Source organism: Arachis hypogaea, chromosome 5, assembly GCF_003086295.3.
Source record: "Arachis hypogaea cultivar Tifrunner chromosome 5, arahy.Tifrunner.gnm2.J5K5, whole genome shotgun sequence".
In the NCBI taxonomy this organism is placed as follows: Eukaryota; Viridiplantae; Streptophyta; class Magnoliopsida; order Fabales; family Fabaceae; genus Arachis; species Arachis hypogaea.
Genome location: NC_092040.1, coordinates 112,948,626 through 112,963,216, shown reverse-complemented (window position 1 = coordinate 112,963,216; position 14,591 = coordinate 112,948,626). Strand labels below are relative to the sequence as shown.

The following is a 14,591-nucleotide window of genomic DNA, read 5'->3' as shown; positions in this document are numbered from 1 at the left end:
GGTCCTCAGGAACTTAGCACCAAAACGTGGTGATTGATTTTCCTTTCATTTCTTTGATTATTCCCAATTAAATGAATCTCCACAGACAAAATACGTAAAACATAACCATTGAACAATGAGTTTAATTGTTTAGTGTTCCAACTTGGAATTTCATTTTATGTGATCGAAGCAAGTTTTAAACAAATTGTTGCACACAATTAGTAAAAATAATCCATGTCAACAAGTTATGTTTCACACTAAATGCATGGAGTTAGTTAAGCCTTAAATAAAATCTTCCTATATATGATCTATCACACCTTGTACATCCATGACTATACTTCCAAAAATGGGACAAACACAAGCAAATGAAACACCCAATAATTACAAGGATTATAAAAACAAAATAATAACCACTATTCTATACAACTATGGGAAATATTTACTCCCAAGAACAAATGGGGAGCAAGGACAAACAAAATATAAACATATAATGTACAAGAATAATTACAAGTAGAGAAAATTCAGCAAAATCTCTGCTAGGTGTGGTTGAATTGCTCTCCAAATATAGAAGAATCACATCCCCTCTTTCACGTTTGCTTCATTTTTGGTCCTGGACAGAATACGAGTTTATGGAGGGTGCCATAACAATTAATTGAATACATGGACAATGTGATACTGAGTGTGTTCTCATTTCCCGAAAGATGACAGCAAAATTTTTTCAGAGACGCATCTATGATGTGTGCATGAAAATTAGGCCCATAGAAACGCAAATGAGGAGATTAATGTGTATTCTTTTTTCTTCTTTTTAAACTTGGCAAAACATGAGATGAGACTCGGTTATCCAGAACTATATGAACCCTCTATGAGATAGACATTGTACATCATGCAACTACTCAAACTTCCAGTAGAAAGTAACATACTTGAGATTAGCCCGATGCAGGATGCGCCCGCAGTGTGAAGCTTTGCCTTTCCATTCTTCAGTGGCAGACAACAAGAGCTGTAACAAGTTGGTTGCATCTTCCTCAGATGATAGCTCCAAGTTCGTCTGGGGGAGTGGAAGATGAGTTGGATTATGGTTCCAATGCACAGCTCTGGTTCTACTGCTGCTTCGCTTAGGAGAATGGTGATTTTGTCTCAATAGGGAATCTGGTCTGCTACTAACTATGTGTACAACCGCTTGAGCGGCGTCAGCATGTACTATGTTTTCCAATCCAATCTCCCATTCAATTATCCACTCGAGATCGGCAGGAATGCCGGGGAACTCAGGCTTGCCCAATGTTACTAACCAAGGACTGAAAACAATCAATACAAATCTCTCTGTTAAGACGACAAACTTACCAGATTCTTTGAGGGCTTTGCAAGCCACTAACTTCTCGTCTTTGAATTTTAGACCATCCTCAGCCTCCAGAAGGACGGATATCCCAACAGCTTCTTCCCATGAATAAGGTTTTAATGGACGTTCATGGCTCAGTGGCCTTGGAAGACGGATCCTAAAGCATTGGGATCTCAATTGATTGGGCTTACTGCGGTTTCGAATACTGAGTGCAGTTTTGCCGGTAACTTCGAGTATACTAGCAGCAGGTTTTGCTACTAGTCCTGTAATTCCTAAAGCAACTCCTGCAGTAAATAAATATGAAACAGAAAAGTAGTCAGTAGTCCGGAGAAAAGTAATATCATATCTCATGAAAAAATTATCACAGGGCATTCTTCAAGTTGCTCTAAAATTCAATTCGATTTACCTGAGAGGACACCGGGGAGACCATGCTTCTCAGCTCCTCTTACAGGTGACTGGAGAAGACCAGTCAATCCCTGTAAACAATAAAGTTAAGGACAACTTGCATTTACACAATAAAAATTATGCTAACACAAAAAGATAAAGAAGAACCAATAGTGGCATAAAAGAAAAATCCAACTAAATTGCATAGGTAAATTTCAATGTAGATGCTATTATGCTAATCATGTTAATTGCCATGCTAACCTATATCCTACACATTCAAAGATCAATGGCACCCATCAAGTCAAGTGTGAGCAGAAGTAATCAAGCAGGGCTCATTAGTAGTAGGAAGGGGAGCTGCAAAAATTCCTGTCCCCTGAAGGGAAAAAGCTTAAGAAACATATCCATCTGCTGAAGGTTTCTCTTTGGACAACATGCAACAGAATATTCTTATTGGATGCTATAACACGAAAATGATGAAATCATTAACCAACCTCTAAGACTTCATTAATTACGCCTTTGCTATCTGAGGTTACAGTTGCCTGGTGTTTTTCCATACGTGAAACTGCTTGGTCGTCATATGTAAATGCAACAATACCCTGGAAGTAAAAGGTTCCCTATGGTTAAAAAAACAAAGTAAATAGAATTGTCATTGCAGCAAAGCAAGAAATACCTTGCGTGCAGCTTTACTGAATTGGGAAGCCGCATCACTGATGGCATACACTGTGTTGCTTAAAAGACTAGAGGTGCCCTGGGCCATGCCCGTAACAAGTCCGGTGGGACTCTGAAGGTTATACCAATAGTGCTAAATCCATTAGTTAATTGAGTATCTAAGATAATTGAAAACAAGTAAGGAAGCAGAATTTAAACTTTTACCTGCATAATGCTCTTTGCAGGCACTGATAAGAAATCTCTAATGCCAAGACCCATGCTTCTCACAAAACCCAAGGGATTACCAATCACACCAGCAGAACCAAACACCTGCAAATTTAGAAAGCAGGAAAGGGTGAAAGGCTGTCGAACATGTGACACAACGTTGCATAAAGAAATGCAATATGCTACAATGGAAATTACAAACTTAATAAAAGAAAATTCATGGTATTGGTAGTCAATAATACTTTATATTTCTAACCTGCAGAAGGAAGAAACCATAAGCAGTTTGCTATATGAATTAATTCAATTAACATTTTACCTTGTAGATCTCATGAAGTAGTTGGCGGTTGTAATGCCTAATTAGAATCTCCTGAATAGATTCCCAACTGGCCATGTGGTGAGCAATACTTAAATCCTTCAAATAAATTTGAGCCCCCTCAACATCAGCAAGAGCCATTAGACCTCGCTGAAATTAATCATAATCTGTTAGAAAATACTATCTAATGTAGAAGAAAATGTGAGGAACCTTAGTATCATCATAAAATTCATCAAAGATATCTAGAAAAAACCATGTTGATAAGAAAAACCTTATGAAAATCTATTCTTAGAATTGGTGTACTGTCACATTCAGAATCCCTTAACATTCCTGAGGCGCCACCGCACCCTTGGCCACTAACTACACCGTGTGCACCACACTTGTAAAATGTACACTCCTTCACTCATTTGTCCACTTTTATTCTACCTCTCACACTAGTCACCTCCAGGCACATAACATAACCACTCAGAAAAATTTGGAAACTTAGGAGACAATTCTTGCGGAGAAGTTACATATGTAAAATATAATTATCATTTTTTCCCCCAAAATTTAGTAGCAGGCTTCTTGGTGTAGAATTTCCTTGGTTTTGTCATGAGTCTGAACTTTATATTTCCATATGTGAAAAGTGTATATTTTCACAGACCAAATGCTCACTAATGGGTATAGAATCCTTGAAATTGAAACCTTAATGATGAGGAGAATATTTTACAAGAAGGACTCGAACTCTGCCTAAATAAAAGAGAGAACGGAAAAATAATAGAGGCCAGGTAAAAAATAGTGAACTCCTAATGCTCTGAAACTTAAGCTTAACAATTAAAAGATGTTATACATGCAGAGAATGACAATGTGAATGGCAACTGGCAAGAACCGTTTTCTCCAAAAGATAAAGCTATAGAGTAGAGGCAAATGAAAGACCTCTCATAACATGACCATTCACACAAGATTTATGTTGAACTAGAAATTCAACTCTTATTCAATTTCATTCATGCTCTTGCTATGGAGCCAGCAGTCACCAGTATCACAATAGAATTAGTTTTGGATAGAAAAGGATAATTTCAAAAAAATGTTACTTACATGGATAAGAAATTCCTTGGATGTCAGGATCCGATTGTGAAGCATCCATGGGGCACTAGAAAAACTACAAACATATAATTTATACCGAGTCAATATGTAAGTAATGAACAAAAGAACAGAAAAATACTGTTAGAGTAAACATGGCAATGTACATTTTACCTCAAAGTCATTTTGATTGGTGCCAATTCAAGAATTTCAATATAAACTTTCTTCTGGGTTCTTGCCAAAAGATAAATATCCTGCCAAGGGGCCCCAATTGGAGTGATGGAAGGCAATGCCACATATTTTTTTGATTTTCCATTGAAAAAGGAATCAATTCTTGGAGGACATTGGTCAGTAGTTAATCTCAATTTCTCAGTCTGAACAAAGGAGGAATCCTTTAGTGATGCTCCCTCATAGTGATCCGAAGATGCCATGATTCCACATTGCATCCCACAAGTGATATTTGTGAAGAACTCAAACAAGCTTAATATGACTTCTTGTTCAATCTCAAGACGGAAATCTGCCATCCTGCAAGCACACAGCACATTATGATTATTAGACTGAAAGTATATTAACACCAAGAGGTACCAGTAATATAAACTGAAAAAAAAAACATCAAACTTGGGAGATAGTAACCTCAATTTTATGTATTCAAATGAAATAAACGAAATGTCTTTCTTCCTCCACTTCGATATTTCTAGGCTAAACACGGGAATAGAAATCTGATTTAACTTTTCAATTCTTTTCCCCCCAACGTCATCCCTATATTTCACGTTGTCAGCAGCACAGGACTTGTATCCACTATCAAATGACAACATAACAGGATATGGAGTGGTGCGCAACTGGTTGTCAATTTGTAAGAAGGGTATCTGCAAGGAAAGGCTTTGACGATCCAAACTCTGTAGTAGCTCAATTTGCATATCCTTAATACAGCCAAAAAGCAATTCCTACAGAAATAACACTACTATTATGAGAATTGAGAGGTTGAATAGAAACGGGATACTAAATGAAAGTTTATAGCGTGCACACCTGTGAGTATGAATTAATCAAAGATATTCCAATACACGGAATAAAAATTGATATTTTTTCCTTGTACTCTGACAGCTTAACTTGTTTGTGATCATATAACCTTTTATCTGCAGTTTGTCGGATATCTGATTTTTTAACATCACTAAAAACATGATAATTTGAATCGAGAATACTGAGGACCTGCAAATATTACACATCGTCATTGAGAGGAAGCGCTGAGTTCGAAATTATTTGAAATCAAAACCACCATCGAATTACCTTTGTTGCTCCCTCTGCATGCACTGATAAAAAGAAAGTCCTTTCTGGTTTCTTCAATAAACATGTAAATAAGCTACTTTAGAAATTAGACTTGGATAAATGACTTTTTTATTGATAAATTCTCTAGACTTCAACTAATATTATGCATGAGATAAACTGTCATTTGCAAAAAGCAATGCATTGTGACACGGAACTTAAATATTTATTTTATTTTATTTTTATTTTTAATAATTGCATTAAGGACTAGGGTAACAAGATACAGCTTCAGATGGATTACAGATGAAACCTTCCACTAAACCTTCCTTTGCAGACTATCGGATACCCATCACAATAAATAGAAATCATATGTAAATCTCTCTGACTCCCCCATATTTATCCATCAATTTTTGTAACAAGTAAATTACTTCATAGAGTACCCACAAGCACAAAACCAAAACTAGAGATATTACAATGTTTCAAAACTGCTCACTGTCAAAATAAATCAAGTCCAAATTGCTGATGGCACACTCAAACAGCGTTGGAAAATAATGACAAACGAACATGAGAGGAGAAGAGAACTCAACACAAAAGGTTAAGATCCTTTAACTAGAAAGCAAATACCAAACCTCATCGCTAAAAAATTTAGCTGCTCAAAGTTTGTAACAATTGACGAAGTTGTACAATAGGAACATAATGTAGAAGGGTAAATGGTTTACCTCGGAGGTTGGCGGCAAACATACAGGCCTATATTCTTTTACATCATCAAGGGCATATGATCCTAAAACTCGCTCTCCAGGTACCTTCCGTTTTTAAAGCAATCATTCCTAAGTAAAGTAATTGGAAGTTTCCATAAACCTTTTTAAATTGAAATGAGAAAAGGGTTACCTCGACTGTAAGACGATGAGGATAGCAGGGTTCATCCCAAGTGTAAGGGTAAGAACTGTATGAGTGAATGACTGTGTCAAACATTTCACATTTCTGCTGATATATTCGCAATCTCTATAACATAGCCAAGAAAGAAAATAGTAAATTTCAACAACCATTACAATAAAGCAGCTCACGCATATTTAGTGCTTGTCTTTAATAACTGCAGGAAGTAAGAAAAGCTAGCACAAATCAGAATTAATAAAGCACCAATTATAAAGGAATTATAAGTGCTGTTTCTGCGAAATAAATGGAATTACTTTTCAGTTGGTTTTGCATATTGGAAAAAATTTTACAAAACCTGGATATTTATTTATTTAAAACATCCTACGAAAAGTTAAAAGTTTTAAGTATCTGGAGAGATTGAACATGATGCAAATTATAGGATCCAAGCAGGTTGGTCAAAATAGCGGAGTGCGTCTAGTTTTATATGTGACAAAAAGGTGCATTTAAAACTTAAAGGTTATTGCACTGCTATCAGACTGACTATGCTTTATGGTACAGAGTGTTGGGCGACCAAAGGGAAACACGAACATAAATTAAGTGTTGCAGAGATGAAGATGTTGAGATGGATGAGTGATCATACGCGATTGGATAGAATAAGAAACAAAGATATGAGAGAAAGAGTTGAAGTAGCACCTATTGTGGAAAAGATGGTAGAATCGCGTCTCAAGTGGTTTGGACATGTGAGAATAAGACCGACAAAGCACCAAGTCAAGAGAGTGGATGAGATGAAAGATGGACAATAGGTAAAAGGCAGAGGAAGACCTAGAAAGGCCATCCATGAAGTGGTCAAACTCTCTCTACATGTAAACGGTCTCTTTGTAGACATGATACATGATAGAATTCAATGGCGTTGTTTGATCCATGTAGCCAACTCCACCTAGTAGGATAAGGCTTTGTTGTTGTTGTATTTATTTATTTTTTACCATTTTGATAAAAAACAAATTTCATTAAGATTGGAAGAAAAGGTACAAAGAAGCCAACGAAAATATATCTCCAGCAGACTAAAATACTACAAAAAAAAAAAAAAAAATTAATGATCCGTGACCTTCCAATCTCTCAACATGTCTGAGAGGGAAAGTTCTCTGAAGTGCCCAGGAAGCTTACACCATATAATGGCTTGGTACCTATTCTATTCCATACAACAACTTCCCTGAAAATCTATCATTAAAAGAGCATAAGTTGCATTCTAGGCAAATACTCCAGATAGTTGCATATATGCACATAGATGTATCAAGCAACCATAACTTTTAGCAGGGTTAGAAGACAGTAGCATTATCAAGCAGACCCAAAACATTGCCTAACTCAGAGGACTCTCTATCACTAAGGTTCTGAAAAAAGTGGATGTTCCAAGAATAGGAAGCTTGTAAAAATTCTCATAGGAGAGTTATGTAAAGAGAATAGGCAATAAAGACAGGAAAATGACATATAAAAAGGAGAAACACCTTTTCAATTATCTTCCAACAAGAGAAAATGAGAACTATCCTTACTTTTAGAGAAAGGAAAGGGTTTAAGGTAGCATAATCACTAGCAGGATTTGCATCCCATCCATTTCCGTTCATGCCATATACCTGATGCCATAAAGAATGGGGCTCTAAAGGAAAAAGCCATAGCAATTTTGTTGCCAAACTGATGTTCTTTCTTATGAGATTACCAAGACTCGTCCATTCCTGAATATGTATTAATCGTCCAATATTAACCTAGGTATCACTTATTGAACATTAATTGTATAAAGACTAATAAATATTTCATATCTTACAGAGCTACTGTTCCCTGAAATGGCTTTAATCTGTCTATCCAAGAAACCATTAAATTGAACCATACAGAATGATTAAAAGACTTAATTCACAAGCAAGAACCATGAAATGACAGTTAAAAAAAGCATTAAATCATAACAATAGTAGGCATTCACATGAAAAGATAAAGAAATCAGAGAATACATATTGACATGCATAACAAAGAGGGAAAACAATCCAAAATCAGATTTTAATAGCAGTAACCTTCAGATTCCAAATTATTTAAATTCCACGTGGTGTAATAATGAAACAGAGAATAGAGACCAACCTCCTTGGAGAAATTATCAATTCTGTATGGCATATACCCTGTATCATCATCCGACAAAAGAATCAAGTTGGTGCCTGAGTTTCCCTTAATGCTTCCAATTATTTTTTCATCCCCCATTGATATGTCAGCATTCTGCACCTCAACTCGAATCATGTCTGAAGTGCCAAAAACAATGTTCCTCATTTTCAGTTGTGTATCACCTAGATGATCTGGCAAAAAGCTTCCAGACCACTGCCATCCTGATTCATTGTAACAAATTGAGACAAGCAGCTCCCTGTAGCATATATTAGAATATGACTAGTTTAAATAAGTGGAATAAAGAGATAAAACTAAAAAATAAACAGGAAGAAAAGAAAACAGGAAGGAAAACAGTGCAAGAGAATGAATGAATCACATAAATTGAATATTTAGTAATGGAAGCATTTTCGGTTGCATGCTGATTCCACTAACTGCAAATGGAGTATTCAAAGAGAGAAACTAGCTAAAGACTTTTCAAAACAAAAATTACAGGCGTCATAGAGGCCCTAGATTTTCTGAACAAGAAGTTAGAGAGAGTAAAGGAAGAAGTCAAGAAGATGGACCGACAAGAAATCCTTCTAACAGGAGCAAAATTAATAAATATCAACGATAAGGCTAGAGCACAGCTTCCCAATCTCTCAACTATATTCCTCTAAAAAGATTATGAGGTTTATACCAAATATTACTAAATCTAATCCTATTCCTACAAACCAAACTTGTCCAAAAGTTTATTCTTAAAAAATACTTGAAACAGTGGCATATATGTAACAATGCCACAAAGATCTGGCTTCATTCGTTCTCCCAACACCAGCAATAAAAGTCAGGAAAAACTGATCTACGGTAGCAAAACAAAGTGTTCCATAAAATTCAGTATAGAAATGTACCAATCAATAGCTGACTAATCAGGTACGTGTATCTATTCATGTAATGAGTTGGAAAAAAAATCAGTTGCCAATATAACTAATGCATCAAATTCATGAGCCTTTCACAAGACCTCGCTAGTACCTTATCATTTTATGTATAGGTAAATATCACCACTCATGCAGAAATATACAAGTCTTCCAACTAGCAAATTCCAACAGAGACAAAATTCAAATTGACCAAGACACATACCTAGTCATATCTGTCCAATGAAGATGAGCATGTTCCCCTATTCCTAAATAAAAAATTACATCAGTTCCCTTCTGTTTGTAAGATATTTCCTTGCTGCATGCATTGCTGATTACAAATCTGCATATTAAAAACTATTCAATAACGAGATAGGCTGACACTATATGTACATCCTCATCTAACAACACCATTTCAAATTAAATAGGGAACAAAATGAGTCAATATGGCTAACATAATTGAAGTTTAATTAAGAGTATTATAGATTAATAAGTATAAAACTCCTAACCACTTCGTCAAGCAGGCTTAACTCTTATGCCACTGGACCAACCATCTTAAAAAAGCTTAAGCTTAAGCTCCAATGATAGACTTTAACAATCACAATATCCACAAAGTATGTTACCTAGGCTGGAAAGTGATTGCATTTGTCCTCCCAGTATATTGTTCACCAATTGTGTTAGAAGTCACAGCTACAATGAATGCAGAATTTGACGCTAACTGAGGAACAAGAATCGTACTTGAACCACTTGGTGGTAGCAGAGAAAATGGACTTGACCACAAAGAAAATGGCAACTGTTCGCTAGCATCTCCAGGGAAATATCTACTTAATTTAACCAAAATCTCATTTATAGCAGAATTAGCAGCAGGAGAATACATACATGGCCCAACCTTTCCATGCTCCTGATTACCGGAACCAAAATCCTTCCAAGTTGACTGGATAATGGAGCTGGCTGTATTCTTCGATCTTCCTAAAGATGAAATCCCATTTGTAGAACCACTTTTCCTTCGTTGTCTTCCTAAACTTCCATGGTAGTTACCAGAGAATAAGGAACTACCTGGGAAGCTCGGAGTGTTTGCAGTAACATCCTCTCTGCATGAGATGGTATGATTCTTCAAATAACTCCTTGGGTTATGAGGAACTTCAGCATGTAACTCATGGCTGGATGACAGGAGAGAGAGACCATCCTTTTTTGTAGAAATTGTTTCGTTTTCACAAAAATCATAATACGAAGGAATAACAAATCCCCTCTGATTTGACCCACTAGTTGTTTCTTTTATACACATAGGAAAACCCATGCAGTTATATAAGATGAAAGGAACATATATTATTACTTCCCTGCTACCAGAATATGCATCAATCACCTTCTCCACTGTAACATACATATGACCTATAGGAGAGACGAAGAAAATAATTATAAAGATGCGTTCACAATACATTAAACAAAAGAAAAAAAAAACTACACAAGAAAAAGTTACCGTCTGAATTAGTTGGTTCAAATATCAGGGTTTCAGACAGTGAAAACTTGGTTTCAGTTTCACTGAACTTGGCCAGAGTGCAGAAATTTTCTAAACGAGGAAACTTGAAATCAGAATGTTTAAATCCGTCAATGCAGATCTCCACTCCTAGATCATGAGAGGGATCAATATGATAAACAGAAGTTTCCACCTAGACAGCAAAAAGTTGTGAAATTTTAGCCTGTCAAAGATAAAGAAACAAACAACTAGGTGCATGCTATGATGGCTATCATTATAGTGGCTTTGGTGACTATACAAATTTGGTAACCCTTCAAAAGTGTTGTTAAAATTAAAGTGACATTTTTATAATATTTGAAAACACTTTCTAATTTGAAAAACAAAAATAAATTGTTGCAAAAATATAAAAAAAAAATATGACCTTACTTTTAGCAACACTTTTTAAGTGTTGTCAAAGATGTATAGCCACCATAGCCACTATAATTATATTCACCATAGACTCCACCCAAACGACTATCACAAAATAAAGAAACAACCAACTATCACAAACCTCTGAAACCCTCACAGTATGATTTACCCCTGAACTTTCACTAACCAACAAAACTTCCTTAGGAAGGTAGTTGCTAATTATTAAAGGAGCACTTAGGATCAAGTGATGAATATAACGCTTTTTTCCATCATCTGCAGAGATATTACTGTTCATCCAACCAGATGAAGTCAAGCTGATATTCTTAACTGATAGGCAGCAACGAAATGGATGACTACTTGGGTGAGATGGATAGCAGACAAATGATTTTAAATTTCCTACTCTGCTATTCACTGATAGAAGATTTGAGAGGTTGTGAGCTTCACTCCACAAATAAGAGCTCCCCATAGGCCGCCACCTTACAAAACCAGCTTCAGCCAAGTGCAGTGGAAGTGGTAACTGTTTCCCTGGGTGTATCGGATCTAATATCTGAAGTAATTTAATGATACATCATTGAAGCAATATAACATCTACAAATATGCAATAACAAAATTGAGTTGTACAAGGAGAAACTTATGTACCGTCGGTGACACACCAAATGGAATATCAAACCGCAGCTCAAGAGGAATAGAAGTTGCATTTTGGAGTACAACCTGTCAGTAAATATCACACAAGGAAACAGAATGAGGTATATGGAAAATTCACAGTTTTTTTCTGAAAATAATTTAATATTATCACTTTGTACATACAGTGGAGTATATCCGAATTAACTTGCTATAGCGCAGCACTGAAACGTCAAAAACAACGGGAACAATGAAAGTAGGCCCTGTACTCATTCTACCATCCTCGTCATTTTCATTATATGTCTTGGAGAAATTAACCTCAAAGTATGTAACTCCTACTAAATCCATTGACATTGGGTTAGATGGCATAGGTGTTCCTTCAAGCTGCACAGTTATATAATGATGAGCAAAACCATTTAGCCTCTGATCATTTAGACTATCAGAGAATGAGAAGGCCTGTAACGTGAAAGCCGCTCTTCAGTGTTTTCATCCATGTATATTGGAATTGTGGAACCTGGGTTTACATATTTTCCATATTTCTCATTGGAATCATAAAGTTCATCAGGATTTAAAGGACCATGATATACATGATATAGAAGAGGAACAGAAGTTAGGTTTTGTAGGACATAGGGAGCACCACATCTTCTCGTACACATGAGCTCAGCATATGGTGAATGGATAAGTTTGTTGCCATCATAATTATTCAATCCTACCAGCCCCAGCGCATCCAAGAGCATCTCAGTTGTGCGTGAAACACACTGCAAGAAACACACCTCACCATTGAAACTCCAGGGTAACTTCTTCATGGTGGTAACCTCAAGTTACACACAGTCAAATCCCACACCAAGTATTGATAAATATTAGCATATCAAAAAACCACCAAACAGAACAGTAAGTGTAGATTAACAAGACTGAAATCCGCCAATTTATTCGGTCATTCAAAAGAGACATCATTTTAAGAACAATTGGAATTATTGTAACAAAAGAATTTATGACACTGAATATTATGCACTAACTACTAATATATCTACAGGGTCAACATGATCATCTGGGAGCAAAAAAGAAAGCACCTGATCCAGTCAATTTCACAATTTTCCATAGAGATGAATTATAGTCATGTCAGAAAATAGATTCCCTAAAAAGGGGGAAAAAAGAAAGAAGAGGAAAGATAGAGAGGAAGACAAATGATATCAAGTTTGAAGGCCACATAAGTCTATCTCCCCTGATGTGTGGAGTATATTCAGGAACAGCATCACATTTGTTTTTGCACTGTTCTATGGCTAATGCTTTGTGGAATGTTTTTTTCTGTCTGTCTTTAGTGAGCGTTTGGTGTGGCCTGCCATCCTTAGATCAGTTTTTGTTGACTAGGTTTGCTGGTTTTTGGAAAAGGAAAGAGGCAAAATTTTGGTGGCATTGTGCAGTATCCGCCCCTATTTGGAGTATTTGGGGTTGAGTGCAATTTAAGCACATTTAATGATGGATTTTCAGATAAGTTTTATGGGAGAGAATTAAACATTTGGCCTCTAGTGTGAAACTCATTCTCTGTTTTAGAGGAATTTCCTCTTAAGACATGTTGAGAGATTGGGAAACTAAGTTTAAATGATCCTTTGTTAGAAGGATCTCTTATCCTCCATCTTGTAACATTCTTTTCCACATCTTATTGATATTATTCTTTTATCATAAAAAGAAAAGAAAGAAATGATATGCCTCAACCTTTTTTTTTTTTTAAAAAAAAAAAAAGAAGAAATGATATACCTCAACTAAGGATTCTGTGATATTAATGTTCAGCTGAGTAGTAGACTTGAAAATGATTTCTGTTGGAACAGACATACTCAGACAGTACTCGTTTCTTGTTCTCTAACTAAAGTCAATAGAAGCTGCCAAGGTTCAATAAAAGGCTCCCACGACACCTTCTCAATATTATTGTAATTAACTTGAAGATTGCCAGTAACTGAACATTCCATAAGTTTTTCGCTTGTCTTTACATGAAAGAGGATGTTTCTGACTAGAATCTCCATCTGTGCCCCATTATAGCTCCACTACAAAGAACAGAAAGGGGTTAAAATAGCAAACAGATGAATATATCAAACTAGCATAACTATAGGATTTAAAACAAAACACATAAGGAATAATATATAGAGTTTATTTGTCAAAAAAAGAGAAAGAATGCGGTTACGGATTGATTAAAAAAGCTCTAAACTAACCAATAAATCACAATTTAAATCTTATCTAAGTTTAGGGATATGCTAATATAAATTCATCTCCACTCTTGTAATTCTTAAATTTTGGTAAGAACTCATGATTGATCATGACACTTTACTAGATCCCTTTTGAAGTAATAGATAAGCTAGAGTCTAAAAAGATCACTTAAGAGTAGGAAGCAGAAATAGGAATCCCTAAGGCCCTTTTGATTATAAGAATGACCAGCAAAGATCAAACTACAACCACTTGTTTATAAGGACTGCAGAATCATTTTCCATGACCAACTTTGTTGAGAGTTCAAGAGTAAACTAAATGCTCACAAGACCCTAAGGTAGTAAATCCCAACACTTCACCCGACGATTCGAGCATGGAAGCTGTTTACTGATAAACAAATAACTGGCTTCCAACCATGTGAAGTTAGAAAATCATAGGACACAGGCAGCACAAATTATATAATTATATTTTATGGATTGATATTACTGCTATATGATACACCCATATCTTGTAGCTTTAAAAGATCATCTCATGCATGTCTATTCACACATCTCACCCCTACCACCCCAACCACAAAAAATCAACAAGTGACTAGAGAAAACTATATTAAGAAATAACCTTACATCTGTTAGCGGAACAGAGACTTTCCTCATATAAAACTTGAAACAATGCCGCTAGCAGAATACTGGGGAAGAGCCAGATTATGGGAATGGTCGAATTTTTATAGCACCCCATACAATTAGAACTGCGAGATTAAGCACCAAAATGCTGAATGAATCACATATAATCATC

The 14,591-nt window shown here is 35.9% G+C and overlaps 1 protein-coding gene across 1 annotated transcript; it reads right to left on the bottom strand.

Moving 5' to 3' along the window:
• Positions 1–254: 254 nt before the first annotated feature.
• LOC112804020 (uncharacterized) lies at positions 255–13,605 on the bottom strand. The gene is given in 24 exon segments (XM_029298595.2): positions 255–589; positions 900–1,596; positions 1,719–1,788; positions 2,188–2,292; positions 2,367–2,477; positions 2,570–2,674; positions 2,886–3,032; positions 3,957–4,020; positions 4,116–4,466; positions 4,575–4,885; positions 4,968–5,147; positions 5,226–5,276; positions 5,921–6,004; positions 6,090–6,203; positions 7,703–7,801; positions 8,196–8,469; positions 9,327–9,443; positions 9,724–10,489; positions 10,578–10,767; positions 11,125–11,529; positions 11,622–11,693; positions 11,790–12,046; positions 12,049–12,361; positions 13,359–13,605. Coding segments are annotated over 24 exon segments (4,995 nt in total). The 5' UTR covers positions 13,434–13,605; the 3' UTR covers positions 255–552.
• Positions 13,606–14,591: the final 986 nt, after the last annotated feature.